We start from the raw sequence: 27,178 nt of genomic DNA, 5'->3' as shown, positions 1-27,178 counted from the left end.
GGAGGGGTTAATAGGAGCACTGCAGATCCCCTATATTCAGCCAGACTGAATTCCAAGTGGGGGATAAAAAAAAAACAGTCCTCAAGCTCAGGGGAGGGGCAGACAGACAACCAAACACCCCCTCTCCTTTCCCAGCACCTACTGCACCCAAAAACTCCAAACATTTTAATTTTTGAAATTTTCCAGTAGCTGCTGCATTTCCCCCCTCGGCTTATACTCGAGTCAATAAGTTTTCCCAGTTTTTAGTCGTAAATTTAGGGGCCTTGGCTTATATTCGGGTCGGCTTATACTCGAGTATATTACTCGTACAGACTTGTAGCTGGATGTGTATACACGTATCATCACACTAAGGGTTAATGCTATTCAGTGACATATTGTGGCTCAGAACATTTTATGCACTTTCCAGACTTTCGAGCCCAAATTTCGGCAAGGGAAGCATGAAAAGGAGGAAGCGCTAGTAGCCACCAGACATGCTTGTAAACGGAATATATTTTCCGAAAAATGCAGCGATACAAGCCAGTTCTGTGCAAATGGAAAGTTCCATTTCATGTGGAAACAGCAGAGAAACCTCCCATAATAACCTCATAAGGCCGTCCTTTATAGAAGAAAAGGCAAATCATTGTCAGCCTCGCTCGGGATTAGGGACTCGTGTAATATTCCCTTAGTAATGAATAGCTAACGCCCGGGCTAATAGGCCAGTATAGTATTGTGATCTCAACTATAAAGGGATGAGATGAGAATATCCCTTTAAGAATAATAGCTTTGTTTTCATGTCCTAGGAGAAGCCGCAGCACTCCTGACATACTTTGATGGCTTATAGTGAGATCCTTTGTGTTCTGTCCCGTCATTTTGCAAGAATTACGCCGCGTGCAGCGTGTTCTTTACTTCTTAAGAAATTACTAAGCACAGCCAGCGTCATTAAAAACCACAGGGATCTCTGTGCTCAACCTCACGCGAAACGCCAGCGCCCAGACGGGTCTAAAGTCTTGGCTTTATTCAATACAGCAATTCAAGTGGCATACCGTCCCTATACGTTACTGGGGTGCGCAGCGCCCTACGTCATGGCCTAGTAATGCACAATATGATACGATATTATGGCGTATTCAGGAACATCAGGTGTCCATGAGACAGAATAATAGCGCAGTATATTAAGAGGCCTTGTCGTGCGGATTAGTTTAATGGAAAGAAGATCATCTTCCTCTTATTCCAGGATTACCCTTGTCATGTGGACTGGATGCAGAAGATCTTCTCATTAGGTTTTAGGATCTCAGGCATTTACTTTGAGAATTTTTCTCAGTTCAAGCACTTAGAATAAAACTTCCGAAGCGTATATATCTCCAAGAGTAATAGATGGGCCTACAGGATTCAGATCATGACATGGAAGCGAGTTTACAGCGTTACGTCCTATAGGGCATAGCCTAGGTCTATCAGCTGACTTGTTTATGTATTAGTGCGGTATACGGTGTATATAATGCTGGTCTGGAAGCTGATAAATGTTTATTCAGATGTAAAACACATTCTTTCCATGGAGCTATGATGATATATACGGTACTACAAGGAGTGTGCAGCAGTTAGATTTATAGCCAGCTTATCTGTGTAACTCCGCTGGTTATACTAGGTTTATATAGGATAAACTATAACCCACAGACAAGTGTCTTTTTAATCTTTTTCGTAATTGCTCAGGTATGGTGGGGTGTTAGTATAAGGGCCCTTGCACACGATGTAACGCGGCGTTGATTCTGACACGTAAACTCATGTCAGAATCAGCACTTCAAAACAGAATCCCATTCCGTTTAATGTGTGTAACACATTGAAATCAATGGGTTAAAAAGCCTCCCATTGATTTCAATGTGTAGCGCGCGCGCAAGACGGAACCCATTGAAGTCAATGGGATTCTGTTTTGCAGTGCTGATTCTGACAAAAGTTTACGTGTCAGAATCAACGCCGTGTGATTGGGTCCTAATTAGAGATGAGTGAGTAGTATTCGATCAAGTAGGTATTCGATCGAATACTACGGTATTCAAAATACTCATACTCGATCGAATACTACTCGCTATTCGAATGGAAAAATTAGATGCAGAACCAGCGTTGATTGGCCGAATGCTATACAGTCAGCCAATCAACGCAGGTTCTTCTCCTACCTTTAGAAGTCTTCTCCGTGCAGCGTCCCCGCGGCGTCTTCCGGCTCTGAATTCACTCTGCCAGGCCTGGGCAGAGCCGACTTGCTCGCGCTACAAGAAAATGGCCGCTTTGACTGTAAGCGGCCATTTTCTTGTAGTGCGGGCATGTGCAATTGGCTCTGCCCAGGCCCGATGTCTGGCAGAGTGAATTCAGAGCCGGAAGATGCCACGGGGACGCTGCACGGAGAAGACTTCTCGGAGAATCCAGCCCGACTCTCACTCGTGGACTTGGTAAGTTCTATTTGATCGAATGTTGCCTACCCCTGAAACGAGCAATTTCCCCCCATAGACTATAATAGGATTCGATATTCGATTCAAGTAGTCGAATATTGAGGGGCTACTCGAAACGAATATCAAATATCGAACATTTTACTGTTCGCTCATCTCTAGTCCTGATACATAAAGAGAGGCTGTAGCACACAGCAACGTCTCAGTGAACATTGTACAAAAGTTCGGCTCTCTTAAAGGTGGATTAACCGGAGGCAGATTTCTTGGGGCTAGTTCACACGGGAAAAGTTGTCAGCGGATTTTGACGCGGAATCCGCCTCAAAATCCGCTGCTCCCATTGACTTCAATGGGAGCCGCTCGCTTCTTTTTTCAGCTAGCTTTTAACGGAAAAAAGAACCGAGCTGCCCTATTTTTCCTCACAGCTAAATTAGCCGCGGCGTCCACGGTGCGAGTCTCCGGCCCATTCATTTGGGCCTAATCCATCACGGAATGCTGCGACGGAATGTGTACACGCAGATCCCCGTGTGAACTAGCCCTTATAGAGATTTCTTCTGCTGTCCCGTTCATCAGAATTTAGCCAAAATCCACCAAAACAACCCCACTGAAATGAATGAAAGCGATTTCCAGTTTTCTGAGATTTCTCTAACAAAATCTGCCATGTGTGCATCTACCTTTCTGGTACACAACTTGAGGGTGAGGCTCCACATTGCGAAAAAATGGATTCCTTGTGTGAACATACTGCACAGCTAGCCACGGCGGAATGCCAATGCAGTGCACCAGCATTCTATCGCGGAATTCCGCTCCGGATTAGGCCCGAATGAATGAGCCTAATCAGGAGGGAGTCTCTCACCGCAGTTGTTAGCCGCGGAATCTGCGGGAAGAAGGAGCATGTCGTCAACAGGAGCATGTCGTTCCATTGAAGTCAACAGGAGCCATTTTTGGCAGCGTATTTTGAGGCGGATTCCGCCTCAAAAACCACTGCCAAAAACTCTGCGTGAACTAGCCCTTAATGTTTCCTTTATATATAGTCAATGGGGTTCGCCGGAGTCTGTTTTAGCGATCCGTCTTAATGTGTTAAAAGTCATAAACTTGGCTACAACTGTATCACTGCAGAGGGTCAAGCTTACTTGAACGCGGGCCTGAATTTCTGACATTCACACGTTCCTATGGACTTGAAGCATAGGTGTAAGAAGTAGCACCTTCTCCTATGTCCTGGATTGAATCGCACATTGCAGAAATATGGCATAAAATAACTACAGATCTAATTACTTAGATACTTAGGAATTTACTTAATTAGAGATGAAAGTGGGAACCTCTCAACAACTTACTTCACAGGCACTTTACATGTAATAAGTGGTGAGTAGAGATGAGCGAACAGTAAAATATTCGATATTCGTAATTTGTTTCGAATAGCCACTCAATATTCGACTATTCGAACCCTATTATAGTCTATGGGGAAAAATGCTTCGTTTCAGGGGAACCCACCATTCGGCTCAGGAGGGTCATCAAGTCCACTATGACACCTCAGCAAATGATGCCAACACCTCTGCAATGCAACTGGGACAGCAGGGGAAGCATGTCTGGGGGCATCTAATAAGCCCAAGTCACAGTTTTACGACGATTGTCCTGCATTTGCTCTCTGCCACTGAGCCCAGTGCTTGCTTTCCAAATGACGGCGCATGGCAGTGGTTGTAAGGTTGGTCTTTTCAGAGCCCCTACTCAGTTTTGAGTTTCAGAGTGTGCAAATGGCACTATATTTGTCCGCAGCACATACATTAAAAAAATTCCCCACCACCGAAGACCGTGGCCTCGGTGTGGAAGTTTTTCTAGGCTGGCTACAAGAGGGAACATTTTCGGCCCTGCTGGCTGTGGCCTGGCTTCGGTGAAGCAGCTGTCCTCTTCCTCTCGACATGCCTCTGCCTCTAGCCACCCTCTTTGGTGCTGCTCTTCCCTCCACATCTCCACTGCTCTCCCCGCTTGACATCCCCCCTGTCCAGGTCGGGTCAGTGTCCTCATCGTCCACCACCTCCTCTTCCAATTCCTCTGACGGCTCCTCCTCTTGCACACTGACCATGGCAACAGGCTGCCCTGATGGCTACTATGTCACGTCATTGTCGTCACTGAGGGCCGATTGCTGGTCAACAACAACAACAGGAGATAACGAATGCTCCAGTGTTTGTGCATCAGGGAAGTCATCTGTTACCTCTGGTGATTCAGGACGTGGTGGGACAGAGAGAGAGGCAGTGAATGGACCCGAAAACAGCTCCTGGGAGGTGGGAAAGGTGAGATTAGGTTGCTGGGAAGATTGGGCATGTTGTGAGGAAGAAGGACCAGACTGTTGGGTAGGAGGAGGAGTTGAGGTAGAGGCTGACTGGCTGGTGGAGAATGTGCTGGAAGCATTGTCCGCCAGCCATTGTAACACCTCTTCCTGGTTCTCGGGCCTGGTTAGGGTTGTACCCTGCAGCCTACTCAATGTGACCATCAAGCCGGAGACTGTGGGGAAGCGCAATGCTTGCTGCCGCAGAGTAGTAGGCACGGTAGACGCTGTTGGTTGAGCGCAACCTTGCTCCACATTTCCACGCCCCCGTCCTTGTCCCCGTCCCCTTGTGCTAGCCTTACGCATTTTTTGATGTATAGTAATGCCCTTTTTATGGTCTATAGACCCCTGAGAAAAGCTGTTTGCCACGTATATAGCAAGAAGTAACTGCTGTGGATTCCTGCTATTTTGTGTGGGGACACCCCTAACAAAAGCTGGTGTGCATGTATATAGCAACAAGTAACTGTTCTGTATCCCTGTTTTCCACCGTCCGTAGAAAGCTGGACTCCTGTCCCTACAGTATATAGCTCTGAGAAGAGCTGTTGTTGTTCTTCTGTTTTTCTTGCCTATCTGAAGCTAATCGCTATCTAGCCCTCAGCAGATATGTTTCTCTCCCTATCTCTGACCGCAAAAATGGCGAATAGGGCATCGGCCGTTCTTATGAATGGGAGGTCACATGTTTTCAGCAGCCAATGGGTTTATTCAATTTTTTTCACTGCCTCCATTGTCGTAGTTCCTGTCCCACTTCCCCTGCACAGTTATTGGTGCAAAAAAAGCGCCAGGGAAGGTGGGAGGGGATACGGATTTTTACCACGTATGCCGCGTGGTGTTCGATTGGGAACGAATACCTCGAACGGCCTGATATTCGATCAAATACCTTTTCGATCGAAAGGCGTTCGCTCATCTCTAGTGGTGAGTAATCCTTTACCGACTAGCCCTAAAATATATTATAGGGCCTGTGGGAAAAGAAGTCATCTGTGCATATTACATATACATATATATATATATATATATATATATATATATATATATATATATATATATATATTCCTATATTGGATATAAGTCTCCAAAATGGGTTTTAAACTGGAACTCTAAGCCCGGTACATATATAAAGGGGCTCCTACATTGCTTATAAATATGGGGAATTTGTGAAGCAGGGGATCGGTGAATTGAATATGACTTTTTTTTATTATTTTGCACCCTTCTCCGCCTGTTTTCAATCCTATTAATTGACTTGTTAATGTTACCAAAGTATAAGTAAATGCCATTTTGCGACTACATCTAGTGTTAGCGGGTATGGGATATGTACCGTGCAGACATATCAGCCGTAGAGCTGCAGATAACACTACTGATGAATGTGGTAATAAGTGAGGGAGAGGTGATGGTTTCTGGGAAATCTGACATTCTGTGTACCAGGCCATTCTGTAGATGTCATTGTCAGTGATTGATCGGTGATTGTAGTTTCGCCTTTGCTTGCTTGCAGGTGCGAGGGGAGGGCCTGGTCACCTACAGAAGAGATCAGACATCAGCCTCGCAAATATAGCCTGGAGTCAGAGTTACAGGTAAGAGAACCATGTCGCTATAAGACTGAACGTACTGCCACCCATGTATATCTCATATGTATCCATATGGTTCCATTCACTGAGTGTTGTCTTGTCCTGTATACATTGATATGTTTTCTTCTACTATCAAAAGGTCCCATACTACAACTTTCTTGAGCCAATGGGTAGCGTATACCTTGGAGATTGTCCTGATATCTAGCTCCTATGGAAGGCTCAAAGACTGTGCACAAAACCCTACATAGTAATTGGAAGTTGGGTCGTTGCAAAGATCTAAGAGCCAATTCCATTTAGCCGGGCTTTTCCCTGACATCTGAAGCGCTCCTGTGTTATAACAGATCTTTCTCCATCTGCCGCTTCCCTCAGGATACCATACTCAGAGTGGAAACATATTGCACACAAGCTTCCCTCTGACAGAGGAAATTATAGGTTGTTCACATATGACTGATGGAAAAGTTCACAGTAGCAAGGCCCTGACAATAAGCAGAAGGCGTCCTTTATAACATGAGTGCACTGAGCACCAAAGCAAGCTACTAGATTGTGATATCGGGGTTGGATCACTCAAAACAGCCATAACGGATTCTGTAGGGTTTTGGGGTATCACTATTCTGGTAATGAAAAAAGTATATATAAGCCATGCATAGTATAGGGGTCTCATATATGGCCATCATGGGACAAAGTTTTCTCATACATGCACATGTCCGTCTTGTTTCCTGGGATCCTCTGATCATGTTTCTCGAAGTAGTAAGACCATGTTAAGCTGCAATAAGACATATAACGGATAACAATCGCAGTTTCCAAAGGTCGTCATAAACTAAAGTCAGTATTGAAGCTACTACTGGGACATGTGAAAGCCCAAATAGTGGACTGGGTGTTCTGGAGGATCTGAAATCAATGGGATAGTAGTTCAGATGAAGCCATGTACCCCGGTATACTGCTGAGCTACAAGAATGATATACGAGTACCCCTACCACACACCATGCATGTCCACTAATAATCCTCCGCCATGTTACAGTACAGCTATGTGGGTGGTCTTTAGGTGACCAGACCCTTTGAGACCCCACGGCTCTCACGTCTTATGCCTTATCAACACGGCAAACCTTGGCAAAAATGACAGACTAACAGATGGGGACTTACTGCTCCTTAATCCATCTGTTATGTCTGGGACAAGTTGAACTAAATAAGATCCTTTACAGCATCTGGTCGTCTTGCGGGTATTACTGGAGGAATAGAGCTGCTACATTGTCTACCTTTATAAAGCAAACCATTTGGCTTATTATGGAGAGCAGGCATATTTCAGGGTACTACTCTGCATAGCACCGGCACCTGCAAATAGTCCCCCTCTCCCCCTATTAGTTCTCTTTCCCTCTATATTCCCCACCTTATAAGCCCATGGTCACACTTTCCCTTTAAACCCCCCCCGTGGCCGTCACATCTGTAAAACCCATACAAGCGCAGTTTGTTTTTCGTATGACACGTCTTGATAAATGTGTCTGTTTTTTCATTGTTCTGTATCTGCTCTGCTTATTTATAGCCAACCCTCAATAGAAATGTCCAGATAAAAACCAGACCAATCCCACATTGGTTAATGGGCCAGACGAGCCTTCGCCTTGTAGAAATATTACATTACACGTGTTCAGGAATAGCCGGACTTGTGGCGGACCTCATCTGACCACACTGCGCTCCTGGGGATTTCTACTTTGGGATTAAAATTTGCAGGACATTATTTCGATAAAGGGGGAAAAAAGTGTTTGGTTGCTGCTTCTACAATGGATGACTTCATGAGTTGGCACCAGAAGTGATTTCCAGCCCCTTGAGATCCGCAGTCTTTGTTGGAAGGCTGACTTAAAGCTACTGGTACAGTAACCGAAGCCAACCACAAAGTTGTCAGATATTTATTTAGCATTTTCAGGTCACATATCACTTGTCTGGACTTTTTCGGTGCTCATTGAGGTCATTTTACTGTGTGTACTTGTAATGCACAAGCCAGGACATGCTCACGCGGTGAATTATTACCAAGTCCCTTAGTACGGTACATGACCTAGAACATTAGCCACGTGTACGTCAAAGTAATTTGTTTGTGCTTGGTTAGATCCAGCAAAACAGAGGAAATTCATGTTGATCGGTTCCTGCTATGGACAACTCAGATCACACAACGAGTAGCTTTCTGTGGCTAGTACTCATAGGATCAAGTGGCCACTTGCAATAAGAAAGCCATGGGCCTGTGGGCGTGTCTGTGGACAGGGCCGGGCATGTAGGCTGGGCCGGGCGGAGTGTAAGAGCAGGAGACAGCCGCGTTCTGTGGCCGCCCAGGGATCTCTGCTGTCTGCTTGTTCACAGCGCAGGCTGAGAGTTATCTCTGGACACTGGCAGGCTGGGGCTGTGGAAGCCCTGCCTGCCTGTGTCTGGAGATGACTCTCAGCCTGCGCTTTGAACAAGCAGCACCCTGGCCCCCTCCATCACAAAGAGCGGGGAGCGCGTCATCCCCCGGAGCTGCTGCTGCCCGGCCTGCAAGTGTCCGGAGTGCTTGTTCACAGCGCAGGCTGAGAGTCGACTCTCAGCCTGCACTGTGAACAAGCAGACACCGGGGATCCCTGGCTGCATCCCGTGATCGACCCATACGTCCATTGCGATCGACCGGTAGACGGATTGTCACCGGATAATCAGAAAATGTCCTTGTGGTGGTCACATGACCAGGGATATGGGCAACTATACATTTTTGATGAATTAAGTTATTTAGAAAGTAGGAGGGTGTTTAGATTAGTGTAGGGATTTCCAGTTGTCCCGGACAACCCCTTTAATGGGGTGTGTCAGGTATAAGATAAGATAATCCTTTAATAGTCCCACAGTGGGGAAATTTCGGTATGTTACAGCAGCATAGTAATACAGATACAGGATAATACACAGTAATATATTACAGAAGTAGACACACATATGCTGAGAAGGGAAGATATACTAGGAGTCCATAGCAGCTAAGGAAGAGAAGAAGCAAAGAAGGAAGACTTCAGGGTCATTTAGTTCTCTGTGCGGAGTGATCTTCGCTTGGTCTGATGTAGATTATACAGCCTGACCGCGGTTGGGAGGAAGGACTTCCGATAGCTCCTTCTCACACTTAGGGATGGTATAGAATAGCACTATACTGTTCTGCCTGTCAAATGCAATGCTATCCTGATGGATCCGAATCTAACTAATATAAACCTAACTGAAGTGAATGAGGGTAAGATAGGAAACATTTGTTTTTCTGTAAAAATGGCTGAAAAACTTAGATAAGGAACATTGTGTGAACACAGCCTAATTTAGACAAATTGTAGCTTCCCTTCAGTTACCATTAGCTATAAATCTGAAGAGCGCAGATAAACATGAGACACATTCCAAGATAAAAAAGCATAAATGTTTTAATAAGCAAACGCAACTTGTTTATTAGACTTGTGTGTTGATGTGCTGACTCCGGAGCCAGGAAGAGAAGACACAGTGTTCCAGGCCCTAGGTCTTTGTTCCGAGCCGTCTGTATCTACCTTGTACATGGTGTTATAAATATCACTCTACGCTGCTCTGTTTTATGTAAAGCAACAGAGGTACTGGCAATGGTAATCTGCATCCGAATGTAACCTTAAAGGGGATGTCCATGATTACATTAACACTGTTTGGCCCTGAAGTGAATAGGGTTACGTTGCAATACCACATGCAACCAGTGGACAGGAGTAGCACTGTTTTTGTAATCCTGAATAACCTTTTCAAAAGAATCATGTATGCTATACATACTGGTAGGTCTACAGGTAAAGAAATCTATATAGGGTTAGGGCCCCACATTGCAGAAATGCAATGTTTGGGCTGCTGCAAAATCCCTGGGTAAAAAAAATGTTGCATTTTACAATATCAGCAAAAGTGAACGAGGTTTCATCTTATGTCGCCCAATTTGGAAAAGCTGCATTTACAAAGCTGCATGCATTTCTGAAAATTGTAGTATGTTAACTTCAGCTGCAGAATGGCGAACATTTTCCTTATAATAATAACACATTTTTGCTGAGTTTTTTCTGCAGCGTGAAGCCTTAGGCCCGGTTCACATCCCCGCTTGGGGACCCCCCGAACGGAATACCGAACGCATTAAAAAGCGGTTAGGTAAGAAACCACATGGACCCCATAGACTATAATGGGGGCCGTGTTTTCCACGCGATGTCCGCACGAGTTATGCGGAGAGAAAAGTAGTTCAGCGCGTTGATTCGTGTGGACACCTCAACGAAAAACATACGGACCCACTTATAGTCTACGGGGTCCATGCAGTTTCTTATTTAATAAGGATAAAATGGATAGAAAATGTAAGGTAATTTCGGTATGTTACAGCAGCATAGTAATCTGTACTGGATATAATGATGCAGTTACACGGTCAAAATCTTAGCATCAAGCAGCCATTTTGTTTCGGTTTCATTGGGGTCAACAGATGCTTTGTTCAGTGTGTGAATGCACCCTACAAAATCCCATCCCAAATTGTTGGGTCATCTACATAAATTCTTAATTGTATTCTTCCTCATACTGAAAGCCATGCGGCATATACAGTATAAATACTGAAATACAAGAAGTCTCTGTTGTATGAGAATGTCACTCAGTGTCGGGGTAATATTGGTCTAGGCATATGGCCATCCCGGGCAGGGCTGCTATAAGACCATGCTATATTTGCTTACTCGGCCATATCTATGATGTCATCTCTCCGGACCATTACTCTATATATTGCTAATCTGTCTATGAGAGCTACAGAATTGCAGGAACATGAATAGTTATGAGGTTACTGCTCATTTTGCTACAAGGACTGCTTGCCTATTGCTTCCCATAGTACCAGACAGTGGGAGTCACATAGAAATGAATTTGGCATGTAACGGCGTGGATGATATACACATCATACAGCAAAGTCATTTGCCGGGTAACGACTTTCCTTGTCATAATTAGCAGTCGTCGTTTCTGGTAATAGCCGATATTTATTGTTAAAAGCAGACGGCAAAAACAATATAATCTGTGCTTTCCCTGCAGGAACCGAGAGTTCAGGAAAGTAACAAGTCCCCAGGTCACTTGGCTCTCGTGTGCGCAGCAAAATAATTCCAGCCTTCTCCGGGGAACCATCTAGTGATATTACCGTCACTGACTGATTGGGGTTTCCAGAAATCGGCCTTGGACTATAGGGCCAGCTTACAATTTCAATGGATCACTGTGAAATTGTAGTGCTGATGTATAAATGTTACTGGAGGTGAAACACAAACGTAAAAGAGACTAGAAGGAAGGAATAGAAATGACCATGAAAGTGAAATGGGGTCTCTAGAGGTTATAAATCAGTAGCTTTATCAGGGTTCTGAACAGTATATACAGTGTACCCAAAAATAACAGGGAGCCGCTCTCACCCGGTGTCTAAAGGAGCCGCTTATCCTGGCACGGGTAGAGAGAAGTACAGAACATGTAGTACTGCACTATACTGTAGGGAGGCGCTACTAATCAGCCAGTCAGTGCAGTTAGCATAATTCTCCTTGTCAGTGGCATAACTAGGAATGGCGGGGCTCTGTGGCAAACTTTTGACATGGGCCTTCTCCCCCGAACAACAAAATCCTCCCTCCGTATTCCTGTGCATTCTATTATGCCCTATAGTGTCCCCTGCACACAGTATTATACCCCATAGTGGCCCCTGCACACAGTATTATACCCCATAGTGGCCCCTGCACACAGTATTATACCCCATAGTGGCCCCTGCACACAGTATTATGCCCCATAGTGGCCCCTGTACACAGTATTATACCCCATAGTGGCCCCTGCACACAGTATTATGCCCCATAGTGGCCCCTGCACACAGTATTATGCCCCATAGTGGCCCCTGTACACAGTATTATGCCCCATAGTGGCCCCTGCACACAGTATTATGCCCCATAGTGGCCCCTGCACACAGTATTATGCCCCATAGTGGCCCCTGCACACAGTATTATGTCCCATAGTGGCCCCTGCACACAGTATTATGTCCCATTGTTGCCCCTGTACACAGTATTATGTCCCATTGTTGCCCCTGCACACACTGATAATCGGAGACCAAGGGGGGATACCAACATAAAAACCACTGTTACTTACCTATGCCCGGCTCCGATGCGATCCTCGGTGGTGTCGGCCATCTTCAATAACGTCCAGGACGTCACATGTCCCAGGAAGCAGGCCCCGGTCATGCGACGTCACAGAGTAGGCCTAAAGCCTGCCTGGAGCCCGGAGAGGTAACAGTGTTTTTTATGTCCTCTTACTTCTCCCAGGGCTCCAATCATTATACTCGGGTCTCTGTTAAAAGACCCCCTGAGTATAATAATAGTGTTTGTGGGGTCCGCGGCATCACTTACCGATCCTGGCCCCTGCCAGGATTAGTAAGTAAATAGGGCCCATTACTGTCTGGAGAAACTCCAGCTGGTAACATCCTATTAAGAAAAAAACGCAGTGGTAGTGGCTGTCGCTGGGCCCCCTAATGTCCTGGGCCCTGTGGCAGCTGCTACCCCGGTAGTTACGCCCCTGTTTGTCCGGCCACTTTATAGATGACGTTTATTAAGATGATCCTAAAAGTTGTTATAACTTACCATAGTTACATATCATTATTTCTATAGACACCTCGCTGCCTTTAATGGGAGACACTATACGTATGTATAAAGCTGCCATTCTGACAACCGTTAAAACCATTGAAAACTATTTTTTACATATATTCTTGGTCCAGACATCCGGGTCTCGATCTCCTTGGTGTGACTATAAAAGGAAACCGTCAGTAATGAGAAGCTTTTGTTTTCCGCTTGGTCATTTAGAAGGCTCAGGTTTGGCAGCTAAGATGTCCCATGAAATCAGCATATAGTAGATTTCCTTGGCTCGGTAGCCGCAGGACCTTACACTCCAGCAGACATTTCCTTTTAGGTACATTGAGAGAATCAGGAGCGAAGATTAATATTCACAGTCGCTTCGTGCCGTGGTCTTATATAGGATACTATATAGAAGATCTGATACATACGCTGTGTACATGGACTCCTTCTTTACTCTGTCATTCAACCTGATCAGCCTGCCTAGAAAGAACTAACATTGGCACCAGATACACATCCCGGCTGCCAAAGAAAATATTTTATTGTACGTCAGAAATATTCTATATTGTATCCACAAGGTGACCTCTAGATAAGACGTGTCCTGTATTCACAGATGTATATGTATGACATACCGGTCACCAATGGCTATGCTCCATAGAGTTCACGTTTTGGACTATTATGTCCCTGTTGTAGTTTCTGGACATGTTTGTCTTGTCATACATGGCTAGACTGTTCACCACGTGCTGGCAGGTACAGTGCGGTTTCATAAGAACAAAGAATGGCATGCGGCTGGGTAAGTCATCTGGAAGGAACAAAGAAGTAATTTAGTAAATTAATTGGGAACCAGTTGTAATGTACAAGCGATGAAATATGGATTGTTCTTACCTGATAAGGTAAGATTATTGTGTAGGCCCAGGCACAGACCTTTCCCATTTAAGTGCTTTGAGGGAGACTGACTTATTAACCTTTTACTAGCAAGGGAGAAGAGGTTTCTTTGGTCTTATATACTGTATTTTATAGATAGTTTATACTTGTGTTCATTATTCATTTCCCCTCCAGTCGCATTGCCGGCGGAGAGGGTACATCATTTATGAGGAGGTGCACCCTCCAGCAGCCATGGGGATATGAAGAGTGGCGTTGATATCACCAGTCTTTATAAACCCGCCCCAATTTGTAAGTAAATTGTGTACAATAGAAAGTCAATACGTCATTCTATTGTGATTCAATCTGTAATTAAACTGCTATTTGTTTGTAGTTGTCCAGTTACTCCTGGCAGAATTGCATATAAAGAATCCAGTAGCATTAGTAATGTATAGGGGATGGGGCAGCCTGCTCATTGTTGTATACGCCTACAGCCTCAGGTTGGTCTTACACAACCGCAGTGGTTTTTGCTGATCAGCAACACAAAATTTCACTCCAAAAGGCCATTCCGCAGGCGTCTGTGTCCAACCGCGCACGCCCATAAAGTTCTATGGGACAGTCCATGCTGTGCCGTGAATTCACAGCCTTTGTGGACCTGCGGTATTCAGTGCAGACCTCGGTCACGGCATGGCACACCACGGATAAAATATCCGGAGGTGTAAGAGGCCGCACTGAATACAATGTGTCCGCAAATGGTCCGCAATTGAGAACCCACAATTGCGGACCATTTGCAGACTAAATTTACTTACTATTTTCCACTCCATCAAAGACGTTCGTCTTTGAAACAAGCCGTGATGCTAATGTGGACAGAGCCTTATCTGCTTGTTGTATTCAGTTTACAGGTCAACATGTCTTGGTGCGCAGTCTGACCTTGTAGTCATATTAGGCTGCTTACATATGTGTCAAGACTGTATAAACGTACATATAACCTATAGGATATATGACATAAGTGTGACCTGAAAGGTAGGTATACATTTATCGAAACAACAAAATCAGACACACCATAGAGTACACAGTATTATGTTTCCAAGACCATTACCATTAATGGGGCCGCGTCAGATGTCATCTTTGCTTCCATTGTGGGTCCCATTAAGACCATCTGACGTCTCCCGTACACTTTACCACCACATCAGTCAGTCATTAGCTTCTTGCCACTCGTCTGTCGGCTGAACATGGTCCCATATAGCGCGGAGCAAGTGCCCTGCACCTCGGAGAATCTGTCATAGTATTCCTGGCGTGCTAAGAACTCAATGTATGATTTTAATTATATGTTGCATGGGCCTCAGCGAGGTTGTTTGCTTCAATATGCCGCATAGTTCAGGATGGTCTCATAGTGATTTAAAGACGTGGTTCTGCTGACATGTGTGATTTGCTATAGGCGCATGGAGCCAGCTCACCGAGATGTCTGCATTTTTATGTATTTGTCTTCTACACATAAATCTAGAAAGGAATTCATGAATTTCAACAAGTACGAAACAGACACTTCAAAAAGTGTTTACTGACGGTATAATATCCATTGAAGTAGCTATGAAAGGGTAAAGGGCAGGCCATCAAAAGGATCAGTAAGACAATGTAGCATTTTGCTGAATAACATTGATGCTCCTAGGTCTTGGTCTCAGAGAATGAATTGCTATGAAGTATGTGCTAAAACAACATCGAGTAGAACTGTTAGGCTTATGCCCCACGTTGCAGAAATTTGTTGCAAATTTTGCTTTAGTTTTTTGAGCCAAACCAAGGAGTAGCTAGAAGAGGAATGGAGAATATATAAGAAGTCACATACTTCTCCCTCCTGTTCAATCCACTCTGTCAAACAACGTTTGATTTTCTGGCCGTATTTGTGTCATTAATAAGTGTTGTAAAATACCTTATTAACAACGTTTGTCTCCTTTCTGTGAAATCCTGCATTTCTTTGTTATTTCTACATTGCGAGCTGTATTCTGGTTCTTACTGTGTACAAATTTTTGGGTGATGAAGAAAATGAGGGTGGGGGAAGGTCACTTCATATTTTACTGGTTGACAATGTTTTCAGAATATTGATATCAAACCACCTATATTATAATCCCCTATTGGATAAGTGTCTCATTGGCGGGGTTTGACCACTAGAGCTCCAACCAGTCTTAAGAGCAAAGGGGCTTTGTCTCATTGAATTGGACAAGTGTCTCATTGGTGGGGGTCGACCACTAGAGCTCCGAAGAGTCTTAAGAACAGGGGGCCTTTGTCTCACTGTTATGGACAAGTGTCTCTTTGGCGGGGTTCGACCACTAGAGCTCCAACCAGTTGTAAGAACAGAGGGCCTTTGTCTTACTGAATTGGACAAGTGTCTCATTGGTGGGGTTCGACCACTAGAGCTCCAACAGTCTGAAAAACAGGGGGCCTTTGTCTCACTGAATTGTCCAAATGTCTTATTGGTAGGATCCGACCACTAGAGCTCCGACCATTCTTAAGAACAGGGGGCCTTTGTCTCACTGAATTGCACAAGTGCCTCATTGGTGGGGTTCGACCACTAGAGCTCTGACCACCAGTCTTAAGAACAGGGGGCCTTTGTCTCACTGAATTGGACAAGTGTCTTATTGGTAGGATCCGACCACTAGAGCTCCGACCAGTCTTAAGATCAGGGGGCCTTTGTCTCACTGAATTGGGCAAGTGTCTCATTGGTAGGGTTCGACCACTAGAGCTCCAACCAGTCTTAAGAACAGGGGGCCTTTGTCTTACTGAATTGGACAAGTGTCTCATTGGTGGCGTTCGATCACTAGAGCTCCAACCAATCTTAAGAACAGGGGGCCTTTGTCTTAGTGAATTGGACAAGTGTCTCATTGGTGGGGATCAACCACTAGAGCTCCAACCAGTCTTAAGAACAGGGGGCCTTTGTCTCACTGAATTGGACAAGTGTCTCATTGGAACGGTTCAACCACTAGTGCTCCAACCAGTCTTAAGAACAGGGGGCCTTTGTCTCAATGAATTGGACAAGTGTCTCATTGGAACGGTTCAACCACTAGAGCTCCAACCAGTCTTAAGAACAGGGGGCCTTTGTCTCTCTATGTTGGATAAGTGTCTCATTGGTGGGGTCCGATCACTAGAGCTCTGACCATTGGCATATATTCACATGTACCACTCATTTAAAGAGAGCTTGCAGAAATCCATGTGCTTGTTCCCAAACAGCTGATTTTCTACCGTAGAAATTTCTGTATCAAATCTGCCATGTGTAAATTCCCCCAAACTCTTCCGAAGGACTCTAATTCACATTGAAGTTCTGTTGCTCCTTATGGCAGAAACCTCAGCATTAATTTAAGAATCTCTGAGGTAAAACCCAAATTATTGGCTTTTTCATTCCAGTAATCTTGGACGTCCCAGATAATGTCCTCACCATAGTAAACTTCTGACGGCTCTCTGACATCTCAGTTATATAAGACTTTGAGGCCTTTGTAATTACTTTGCTTTACTGTAATCTCTCATCTTCTCGTATCTAAATATATTTTGTAACCCAAGCCTGCCGTGTGCTGCTATCGGAGCCGCTTGCGTGCTTTCACATGTAATTTATTAACCATGAAAGTATACGAGACATGATTGAATCCAGAAAATATATTAAGCATGGCCGTGATCCCATAGCGTGCTCACAAGGAGTACAGTTTCACTCATTCTTCTTGGTAAACCTTCACGCAACGGCTAAGAGGAACGTTTCAGAGTTAATCAGAAGGAGATGCCTCCATTCCTTCCCCGCGGGGTTTATACGACCCAAGCAAATGTTTAGACATTAAATGATAATGAAGGACGCCATTTAGAAAGCAGAAAGTAACATCGTAGCCAGTCTGTTACATTGTTTTATAGCGTATTTTACAATCTCTTATTGGGTTTCTAATATATTTTGATGTTTTCATGTGCAGATGAGGCATCGTAGTAAAACTGCAATGGCTAAAAGAAGTATACGAAACAATAGAAGTCTAAAATATAACCTTTAAAACAATACACAGAAAAGCAGAAAACGGAGCGTGGAAGGTGTCTATTAGGAATGACCTTGTTTTTGGTTCTAAGGGAAGGAATGTGAATTCCAGTTACACCTGCGTTTGGGATTCCATTTGCGGGGTCCGCGCGGAGACTCTATGAACGGAAACCCAATCCACTTAAAAAAGCAATTACCCACAGATAGAGTATAATGGGGTCTGCTGGGTTGCAGACCTCTCTGCATTTTTTAAGCGGATTCAGGGAAGGAAACCCCGAATGGTAGACAGGGCACAGATAGGACGTAACTAGAGATGAGCGAACACTGTTCAGATCAGCCGTTCCGAACAGCACGCTCCCATAGAAATGAATGGAAGCAGCTGGCACGTACACTTTGCCGGCGGCCGGTCGCTTAACCCCCCGCGTGCCGGCTACGTCCATTCATTTTTATGGGAGCGTGCTGTTCGGAACACTTGTTCCGAACAGTGTTCACTCATCTCTAGACGTAACCTTAGAGAGTTAGGGCGGTTTCACACCTGTGCCCGATTTCTGCTTTAGCCATTCTGGCGGGTTTCCATCTTCTGCCCCGAGAAACTGGACAGGACATGGAAACCTGGAAGTCAGTTTTCAAAACCATTCACTTGAATGGGTTTGCAAAGTGACCGCCTGTGTGCGTCTTCTGCCTGTCCACGGCGAAACCATTTTTTTTAACCGGACACAAAGTCGAACATGCCCAGTTTCCGTCTCCTGTCCAGTTTCTTGGGGCAGAAGACGGAAACCTTCCGGAATGGCTAAAGCGGAGACCGGGTGCAGGCGTGAACCTACCCTTAATTAAAGGGGTTGTCCAGTTTCTGGATTTTTCTTTTTTGACCAGTGTATTTTAAAACTGTTATACTATTACTCACGGGCTGATTGCAGCGCTGGTCCTTCCGTTCCACTGACGGGGCTTTACTTACTTGGTTGAAGCCTTGACATACATGACCTGACATACATAAAGCCTATTCCAGGTAAAGGACCAACAGAAAGGTTCTGCTATGCCATTAGAGAGTAATCCGTGCTCACCAGGATGTTAAGAAGAAACCACTAAACACAACGCGTTTTGGGGTCAAGTGTATAGTAGGGTAATCATAGCACTATTTATATATAACTTTATACTGTCTGACAATTAGCAAATCTTTCCAATGTAACCTACATGTATATAAAACACACATATAAGTTACATTACAGAGGATTTAGTTCAGCTATCCATGTACTTTTCTTTTTGGCAATGTGTGAGATTGCATCATGTGGATTGAATTGTTTTAAGTCATGATAAATAGAGATGACGGGAGGAATTAGAATTATTTATACAATGTATGTTTATTGGAGAAGTTCTGTTACTGACAGAGAACAGTGAACGGTTTGTCTTGCTTTGATAAATGAAGCAGCCGATGGATTAAAGGTCTCCCTCGTATACTTTCTCTTTCTGTGTTTTACAACACACGTATCTTATATTTTAAAGTTTGTAAGGCCATAGAATACAGTACATACATATTATACAATCCTTATTAGGCCTGGCTCACATCTGCATTTGGGTCATTCCGTTCCCCTCTCCTCATGAAAGTCCTGCAAGCAGCGCTATTCTCATTGCATTTTTTGTCCAGAAACCATATGGACCCCATTATAGTCTATGGCAGGGGTGGGCAATTAATTTTCCCATGTGGCCGCATAAGAAATTCAAACTATTCTATTGGGCCATGTGCGCCATGGCAAATTTAGCTCCACCCACTTCTACGTTGACTCCGCCCATTCTCAATAATTTTTTTCATGTGCCCCCACACAGTATAATCCTCCTACAGTCACCCGTATACTATATGCCCCCACATTATAATGTTCCCTTCCAACTGCCCACAGTATTAAGTACCTCTCCTGGTGCCCCAGTTTAAACTGGTGAAAACTAGAGGGGACATGAAACTGGGGCAGCTGGAGGGTGACATTAAACTGGGGGGGCAACTAGAGGCAGACAGGTCCCCCTCCAGCTACCTGCACGGTTTAATGCCCCCTCCAGTTGTCCCCAGTTTAATGTCCCCCCAGTTTAAGTGCCCCCCTTCATCTACCCCCAGTTTCAGGTCCCCCCTCCATCTCTCTCCCAGTTTCATGTCCTCCCCCCTCCATATCTGCCCCAGTATAACATTCCCCCTCCATCTCTGCCTCTAGGTTACTAAGACACAGACACACGCAGACACACACACACACTCTCCCCCCTGTATCTCACATCCCCCCTCCCTCCCAGTACCTTAGGACACACACCACACGTCTCCATCTTCTTGCACTGTCCTACCGGCACTAAGACACGCCTCCCTAGACACGCCTTCCTAGACACGCATCCCTAGACACGCCTATGTGGACTCCCCGAACGTATTACTGACGCAGATGTGAACCAAGGGTTAGGCCTACACAAGATCAGTGCCTTGCTGATACCCAATACCTCCACTAATAACTTATTCCAAGTCACCAAAAAGCATGTTCTCTGTTTTCTACCACTTGTGTTTTTAGCAGACAATAATAGATGTAAATCACCAACCAAAACCCATATGAATGAACGACGTATGAAGAAGGCCTCGAGCACAGTCCATTCGGTTATGTAGGGACAGACGTATAATTCTATTAATATATTTCCAGGAGGATTACCAGAGGAGTGGCTCATTGCAGAGCTCTACAATTGTAATTCTAATAGGATTTACAGGCCATAAGTGTCAGGAGAGATGACAGGTCGTCTTTAATGTGGAAAAGTGACTACAGAAGTGCATGGAATAGAGTGAACTGGCAGAAGTGACAAGCGCTCCGTGCCAGATTAAAGGAACGTTCCTGCTTTGTATAGTCCGTCCCGGTGACGTTCTAACAGTATGGCAAGAAAAGAGAAAAAAAAACGACATTCAGAAATAGCAAGACGGAAGATCCCAGCTACTGGAAAATATTATTCACGATGTGAGTGGAGGAGTTTATGGAAAGACTGCTTCAATGGCTTTGGACAGAGGGCTTGTGTTTTCATGCTACCCACTCACTGTTTAGTCTGAACTAGACCCAAGGGGATCAGGGAAATTCTCTGGGCAATAAAGTCATGTTCCTATTCATGGCATGACATGCAACGTACGTGTCAGTTGTGAACATCTGTATCCTGAATCAAGTGACACATGGAGAACGACACAATTCAGCGTAAAGATGACAGCTAGCTCATGGAAAATAGATGATCGAGACAAGGAACATCATGCACGACCCTATAGAATATGTACATGACCATAGAAGATCTGGCTATTGGTTATAATTCTGGTATAATATGACCAGGTATTATTTCATTATGCAGTAGGCTCGTATCTTCTATGGGCAGAAACAGTGATGGGACATGAAGTGCCAACCACTGATACCCTGCCAAGTGGTAAGGGATCCTGTGTCCTAGTGGCTTCCTGAACCCGGGACATGGTTACTAGTGTCTGTAGAGAGTAACAAAAACACTTAATCAAATAAAAGATGTATAACCAGTTATTTTTAGGGTTGGGGGGATATTGTCACTCCATAGGGAGAGAACCACCATTTAGGTGTGTGGAGTCTTGTTAAGCCATGAGCGCTTCACTTTGCAAAGGAACATGGGAAGAATATGCAAATCTGACTTCCATGATGTAATTAGGAAGCCAGTGCCTCAAGTATGCACACCAATAGAGGGCGCTGACTGAGAATGTGCAAGTCTATCCAGTCTGACCCTTAGATTTTTTTTTGCTATGGATATGCTGTAGGTTTGCAGTTCGCTCTGAATAAGGATTAGACTGATTTTCATTCAATGGAGCTAATCCTTCTTGTTTTTTTATCTAAAATAAGTGACAGAACATTCATTTCCATGGCCTGAAACCTGCGTGGAGATTTTCTAAGGGTTACAGAAACCCATAGTGAAATGCAAGGGATTCAAATTGCATTTCATCTCTAAGGGGGTGGGTTTCCTTCCTAAACCCAGGGAAACTGGACAGGGGACGTCTTGCCGGCGGTCAGCTTTAAAACCCATTCATTTGAATGGGTTGTTAACGGTAACCGTATGTGGCCTCACCGCCTCTTTTTTGCACGGACCGCCTCAGGTTCAGGTCCAAAATACCAGTAGCTGCGACTGAATGCCGGCGTACTGCACCAGCATCCAGTCGCACACTCTGCTCCTTGTTGGGAGGGGGCAGTGGCTTCAGGCCGAATCGCGAGGCGAAACTGCCTGAACATTGAGCATCTCGCTCAAACACCGGATACGGCCTCAAAATCCAGACCAAAAATCTCTGTGTGAACTTACCCTAAATGTGCCGAGCAGAAATACGCCATTACGTAGGCCTCTGAGGGTTGTTAGTGAAGATGGCCATGATCTGGCGCCTTACCTAGGACTGTGACCAGCCATACTGACCAAGCTAACACACAAAATGGATTGTATCTTGCTTCTAGATTTGCAAAAATGAAAAAATTCTTCTGTACAAGATGGGGCTGATATTTGTCCTGAGAAGCTTTAATACATTTTATAAGAATGAACTCGAGGCTCAGGACATTTTCATGCTCCAGGAAACTTGTACTATGGTAATCTCTAGTCCGGCTGATCCGGCTGAGCCCGGGGAACCTACAATGAGATGCTGTGTCTGCCCACGTATAACCCCGCATTATGCAGTAAAGACTTCTGGGAAAGTCGGACATGATGTTCAGGGTGCTTCCCATAGAGGGCAGCATAACAGAGGCACTGTCTCCCTGTTTACATCTTGGGAGACAGATTTGCATATTCCTCCCATGTTCCCTTGCAGTGGAGCGACTACGGCTGTATAAGTCTCCACACACCTGAAAAGGTGGTCTCTCCCTAAGGATGGACGTTATCCCCATAATCACTTACAGTATTCAGCCAAGGATCCAATATGACATCCACGTCTTGGGTTTCATGGTTTTCCAGACGTAAAACTTCTTTATGCACCTTCAGACACCCAGAATGCCACATACAGTGCTGGATACTTTGCAGCCATTTATCATCCTGATTTGCTAAATGCTGACAGATCTGACAAGTTTTATTCCTATCTCCTCTGACATCTATAGTGTATCACTTCTCCTTGCTTTTTTGTCTTGTAGCAGGTGCTGACATGTAGTGTTAAGACCATTGAAATAAACAGGTCATAGGCAAATATTAGCAGCACCTGCGCTGGGTATGAGCTGACATTACCTGAATACAGAAAGCGTGGAGTAATATCTGACTGTTTACAGTCACGGTAAGGAAAGTGCTCAGGATTTATTCAAGGAAAACAAAAATTAGATATATTTATTTTAGGAATTTTATGATGCGGCCACAATATTGTTGGACAGCATCCCCGTGATGTAGTCATGGAAAAAACTGCACAGTCTTGGGTTTCTTGTGGGTGACCTCTTTTTACTTGTCTCACAAGAAAAAAGTATTGGCATGGAATACTATATGGACTCTTTACCAACATGAGATATACCAAAAAACCATGGATGTTGATATGACGTTGGACTGACTACATCTATACCAGCCTCCATGGTTTTGGGCTTCTCAAAAGAATCTGGAATTTGGCTCCCATTCAGCCAAAAAGTGTAGATGACCTCGAATACTGATGTTGGCTGAGAAGGTCTGGCTCAGAAATGGCTTTCTAATTTTTCTAATTTTTATCGAAGGTGTTTGATGGGGTTGAGGTCATGGTTGGACACTCCAATTCCATCACACCAAGCTTCTCAAACCATATCTTTATGGACTTTGCTTGCAAGAGAGCAGGAAAGGGCCTTTACCAAAATGTTACCACAATGTTGGAAGTGTACAATAGTATATAAAATGTCTTTGTCTGCTGTAGGGTTTGATCCGCCGCAGGCAGCATCTTCATCGCAAACGGTTATTTCTGCCCAGACTCATTCCAGGGGCTTATTAGAAAGAATTTTTGTGTTACGTGTACCACCATAGACAACCAGTGACTGTCGTGGTGGTGTAGAGAACGAGAAAGCTTGACTGTAATGGACTGGAATTACGTTGTCTTTAGTGACAGCTTCTGTTTGGGATCTGACAGTGGTCAGGCTTGAGTATGGAGGCCTCCTGGTAAGCACTTCAATCCCATCTTTGTTGTCAAGTGACACACTGCCTATGTGTTGGCTTGGCCTCAATGGTCACCAGGTTTATTGCCATTTGAGCCTATATGGGACCAGTTGGGACAATAACGTCAACACTACAAGTGTGAAGGACCAAAAGGCTCATTCACATGAATGGACAATGCTACAGAACAGCCACTGTGAAAATGACACCTTGGCAAGTACTGACAGCACTGCTACCTGATGTAAACAATGGAGTAGCCACTTCTCCTTGGTCATCGGGATGCAGAGAACTGGACCCCACAGTCTAAAATTGTTATCATGTCTTAAAGGGTATAACCAGCCCCTGATTTGACTAAACTGATGACCTATCTACAGGACTCCAACACACACCAGGAGGTGGAAGCTTCTAGTGGACGGGACCACGTGCAGAACCGCTCTTGTTCAAATAATAGTAGCAGCCCCGTTCGCTGGTTAGGAGATGCGCTGTTCGACTCTAGCAACTTCTGGCATCCAAAGGTTGATAGAACCTCTGATCTGTGTTGGGGTCTAAGTGTTAGTCCCCAACAGATCACATCATTTTTGGCCTGAAAATCTCCTGTAGGCCGAGGCCCCACGTTGCGGAAATGCAGGGTTTTTTGTTGCGTAGTTTTGAGCCAAAGCCATGAACGGCTACTAAAGGAATGGGAGATATATAGAAACTTCTTATACTTCTATCTTTTACTCCAACCACTCTTGGCTTTGGATCAAAAAAACGTAACAAAATCTGCAGCAAAAAAAAGCTGCGTTTCCGCAACAAGAGACCTTAGCCTTAAGAATAGGCCATCAGTTTTATTAAGCTGAAGAACCTCTTTAAGACACCATTAAAGCCTGAAACTGAGACCACACACACTATCTGGTTCTTAGACTATTCACAAGAACCCTGAGAAAAATTCCATCAAAGAGAGAACGAATCCCCTGAAGCATACTCGAAGATTTATGTCCCAATAATCATACCAATAATATTTCATCCGTGATTCAGATCTCTGCTGGAAATATGTCCCTAATCCCAAGCCTTAGACAATGCAGCAATTATTCCCATATGGAAATACTTTCCTCTTTTATTAGGATCTTCTATGGACTTCAGAGGCCGAGATGCCAGTGGTCAATAAAGTCTCTATGAAATAGATCAGATCCTGTGAAAAGTTTGTTAAGAGGCTGGAACGTTTTATTATTTAAAGACACAGGTTTAGGAAACGGCCCCCAAATTATTGTTTAGAAAGGCGTGTGATGTCACCTGGAGTTCTTACATTATTTTTATGGACATTTTTAGTCATAGAAAATTCGATGTTACCATTCACAGTTCCGAACACTGCAATACAGAAGATGCATGGGTCATTGCAACAACAATTCCTGGTCTAAGGCCATTGCTATGGATATGGCGTATGTTATATAGAGAGCCATAGTCCCCTGTTCCCTGTTTGGGCCTTCATTCACCAGAATATGCGTTTATGTTAGTAGTGGCAGTCTTTGGTCTCGATTAGAGATGATCGAGTAGGTATTCTACTACGGTATTCGAAATACTCGTACTTGATCGAGTACCACTCGCTATTCGAATGGAAAAGATCGATGCAGAACCAGCATTGATTGGCCAAATGCTATACAGTCGGCCAATCAACGCTGGTTCTTCTCCTACCTTTAGAAGTCTTCTCCGTGCAGCTTCCCCGCGGCGTCTTTTGGCTCTGAATTCACTCTGCCAGGCATCGGGCCTGGGCAGAGCCGACTGCGCATGCCCACTTGTAGTGCGGACATGCGCAGTCGGCTCTGCCCAGGCCCGATGCCTGGCAGAGTGAATTCAGAGCCGGAAGATGCCGCGGGGATGCTGCACGGAGAAGACTTCTCAGAGGATCCAGCCCGACCCTCACTCGTGGACTTGGTAAGTATAATTTGATCGAACGTTGCCTACCCCTGAAACGAGCATTTTCCCCCCATAGACTATAATAGGATTCGATATTCGATTCGAGTAGTCGAATATTGAGGGGCTACTCGAAACGAATATCAAACCTCGAACATTTTACTGTTCGCTCATCTCTAGTCTCGATCAGTCGTAAGCATTCACAAACCGATCCAGACAATAGACCGTCACCACTGAGGGGTTTATAGAAAATTTTAAAGTTCTGCTAATTTTTTACATTTAAATTATTTAATAGCAAAATGTTTAACTCGATTAACTTGTCTACAAATGGAGATTTGGAAATATCCATGGAAAATCCCCTTTAACTGTATGGACAATGGCGTAACTTGAGTGTGATTTCGCACCAGGGCCCAGGAGCCTTAGGGGGGCCCATAGTATTGAAATTGCAGCTTCCATCTGGCCATAAGCCAAGGACCACAGATTACCGTAACCACACTAAGGTGGATTATACTTCTTAGCCCCCGTAACCATCACTATCAAGAAATCCCTATAGGGATGAGGTAGGGGGCCCGGACATGAGATTGCATCGGGGACAACAAGACTGTGTATGGAATAGTGCAGCAGACCATACAGAGGGATCCAGTCGAAAAATGTATACAGTGCATTTTTGTGGCATGAATCGCTATGGGTAATAGATACCACTGCTTGCCATCTGTCTCGGGCTCATTCACTTTAATTGGCACCATGCAATTCCACTTTTCACCCACTTTACTTTGCGGCTTACAGTTAGAGAAGGGGCTGTAAGGATGGGATGGCCCCTCTCACATTAGTCTCCGAAGTTTGACAATTTTTAGCCTTACATTTCCTTTGCTACAATATACAGTCCTATGAAAAAGTTTGGGCACCCCTATTAATCTTAATCATTTTTTGTTCTAAATATTTTGGTGTTTGCAACAGCCATTTCAGTTTGATATATCTAATAACTGATGGACACAGTAATATTTCAGGATTGAAATGAGGTTTATTGTACTAACAGAAAATGTGCAATATGCATTAAACCAAAATTTGACCGGTGCAAAAGTATGGGCACCCTTATCATTTTATTGAATCGAATTCCCCTAACTACTTTTTACTGACTTACTGAAGCACAAAATTGGTTTTGTAACCTCAGTGAGCTTTGAACTTCATAGCCAGATGTATCCAATCATAAGAAAAGGTATTTAAGGTGGCCAATTGCAAGTTGATCTCCTATTTGAATCTCCTCTGAAGAGTGGCATCATGGGCTACTCAAAACAACTCTCAAATGATCTGAAAACAAAGATTGTTCAACATAGTTGTTCAGGGGAAGGATACAAAAAGTTGTCTCAGAGATTTAACCTGTCAGTTTCCACTGTGAGGACCATAGTAAGGAAATGGAAGACCACAGGGACAGTTCTTGTTAAGCCCAGAAGTGGCAGGCCAAGAAAAATATCAGAAAGGCAGAGAAGAAGAAT

General features: G+C 44.4%; 1 protein-coding gene across 1 annotated transcript in view; it reads left to right on the top strand.

The window, feature by feature from the left end:
• Nucleotides 1–27,178, top strand: part of PDLIM4 (PDZ and LIM domain 4) — a 110,624-nt gene that overhangs the window by 59,652 nt on the left and 23,794 nt on the right. Inside the window, exon 3 of the mRNA XM_075275052.1 lies at nucleotides 6,212–6,290. Within this exon, the coding sequence (XP_075131153.1) occupies nucleotides 6,212–6,290 (79 nt within the window). The remainder of the gene's footprint in view (nucleotides 1–6,211; nucleotides 6,291–27,178) is intronic.

The sequence above is a fragment of the Leptodactylus fuscus genome, chromosome 5, assembly GCF_031893055.1.
Source record: "Leptodactylus fuscus isolate aLepFus1 chromosome 5, aLepFus1.hap2, whole genome shotgun sequence".
Taxonomy (NCBI): Eukaryota; Metazoa; Chordata; class Amphibia; order Anura; family Leptodactylidae; genus Leptodactylus; species Leptodactylus fuscus.
The sequence above is the reverse complement of the archived record's forward strand: the minus strand, read 5'-3'. Positions and strand labels throughout refer to the sequence as shown.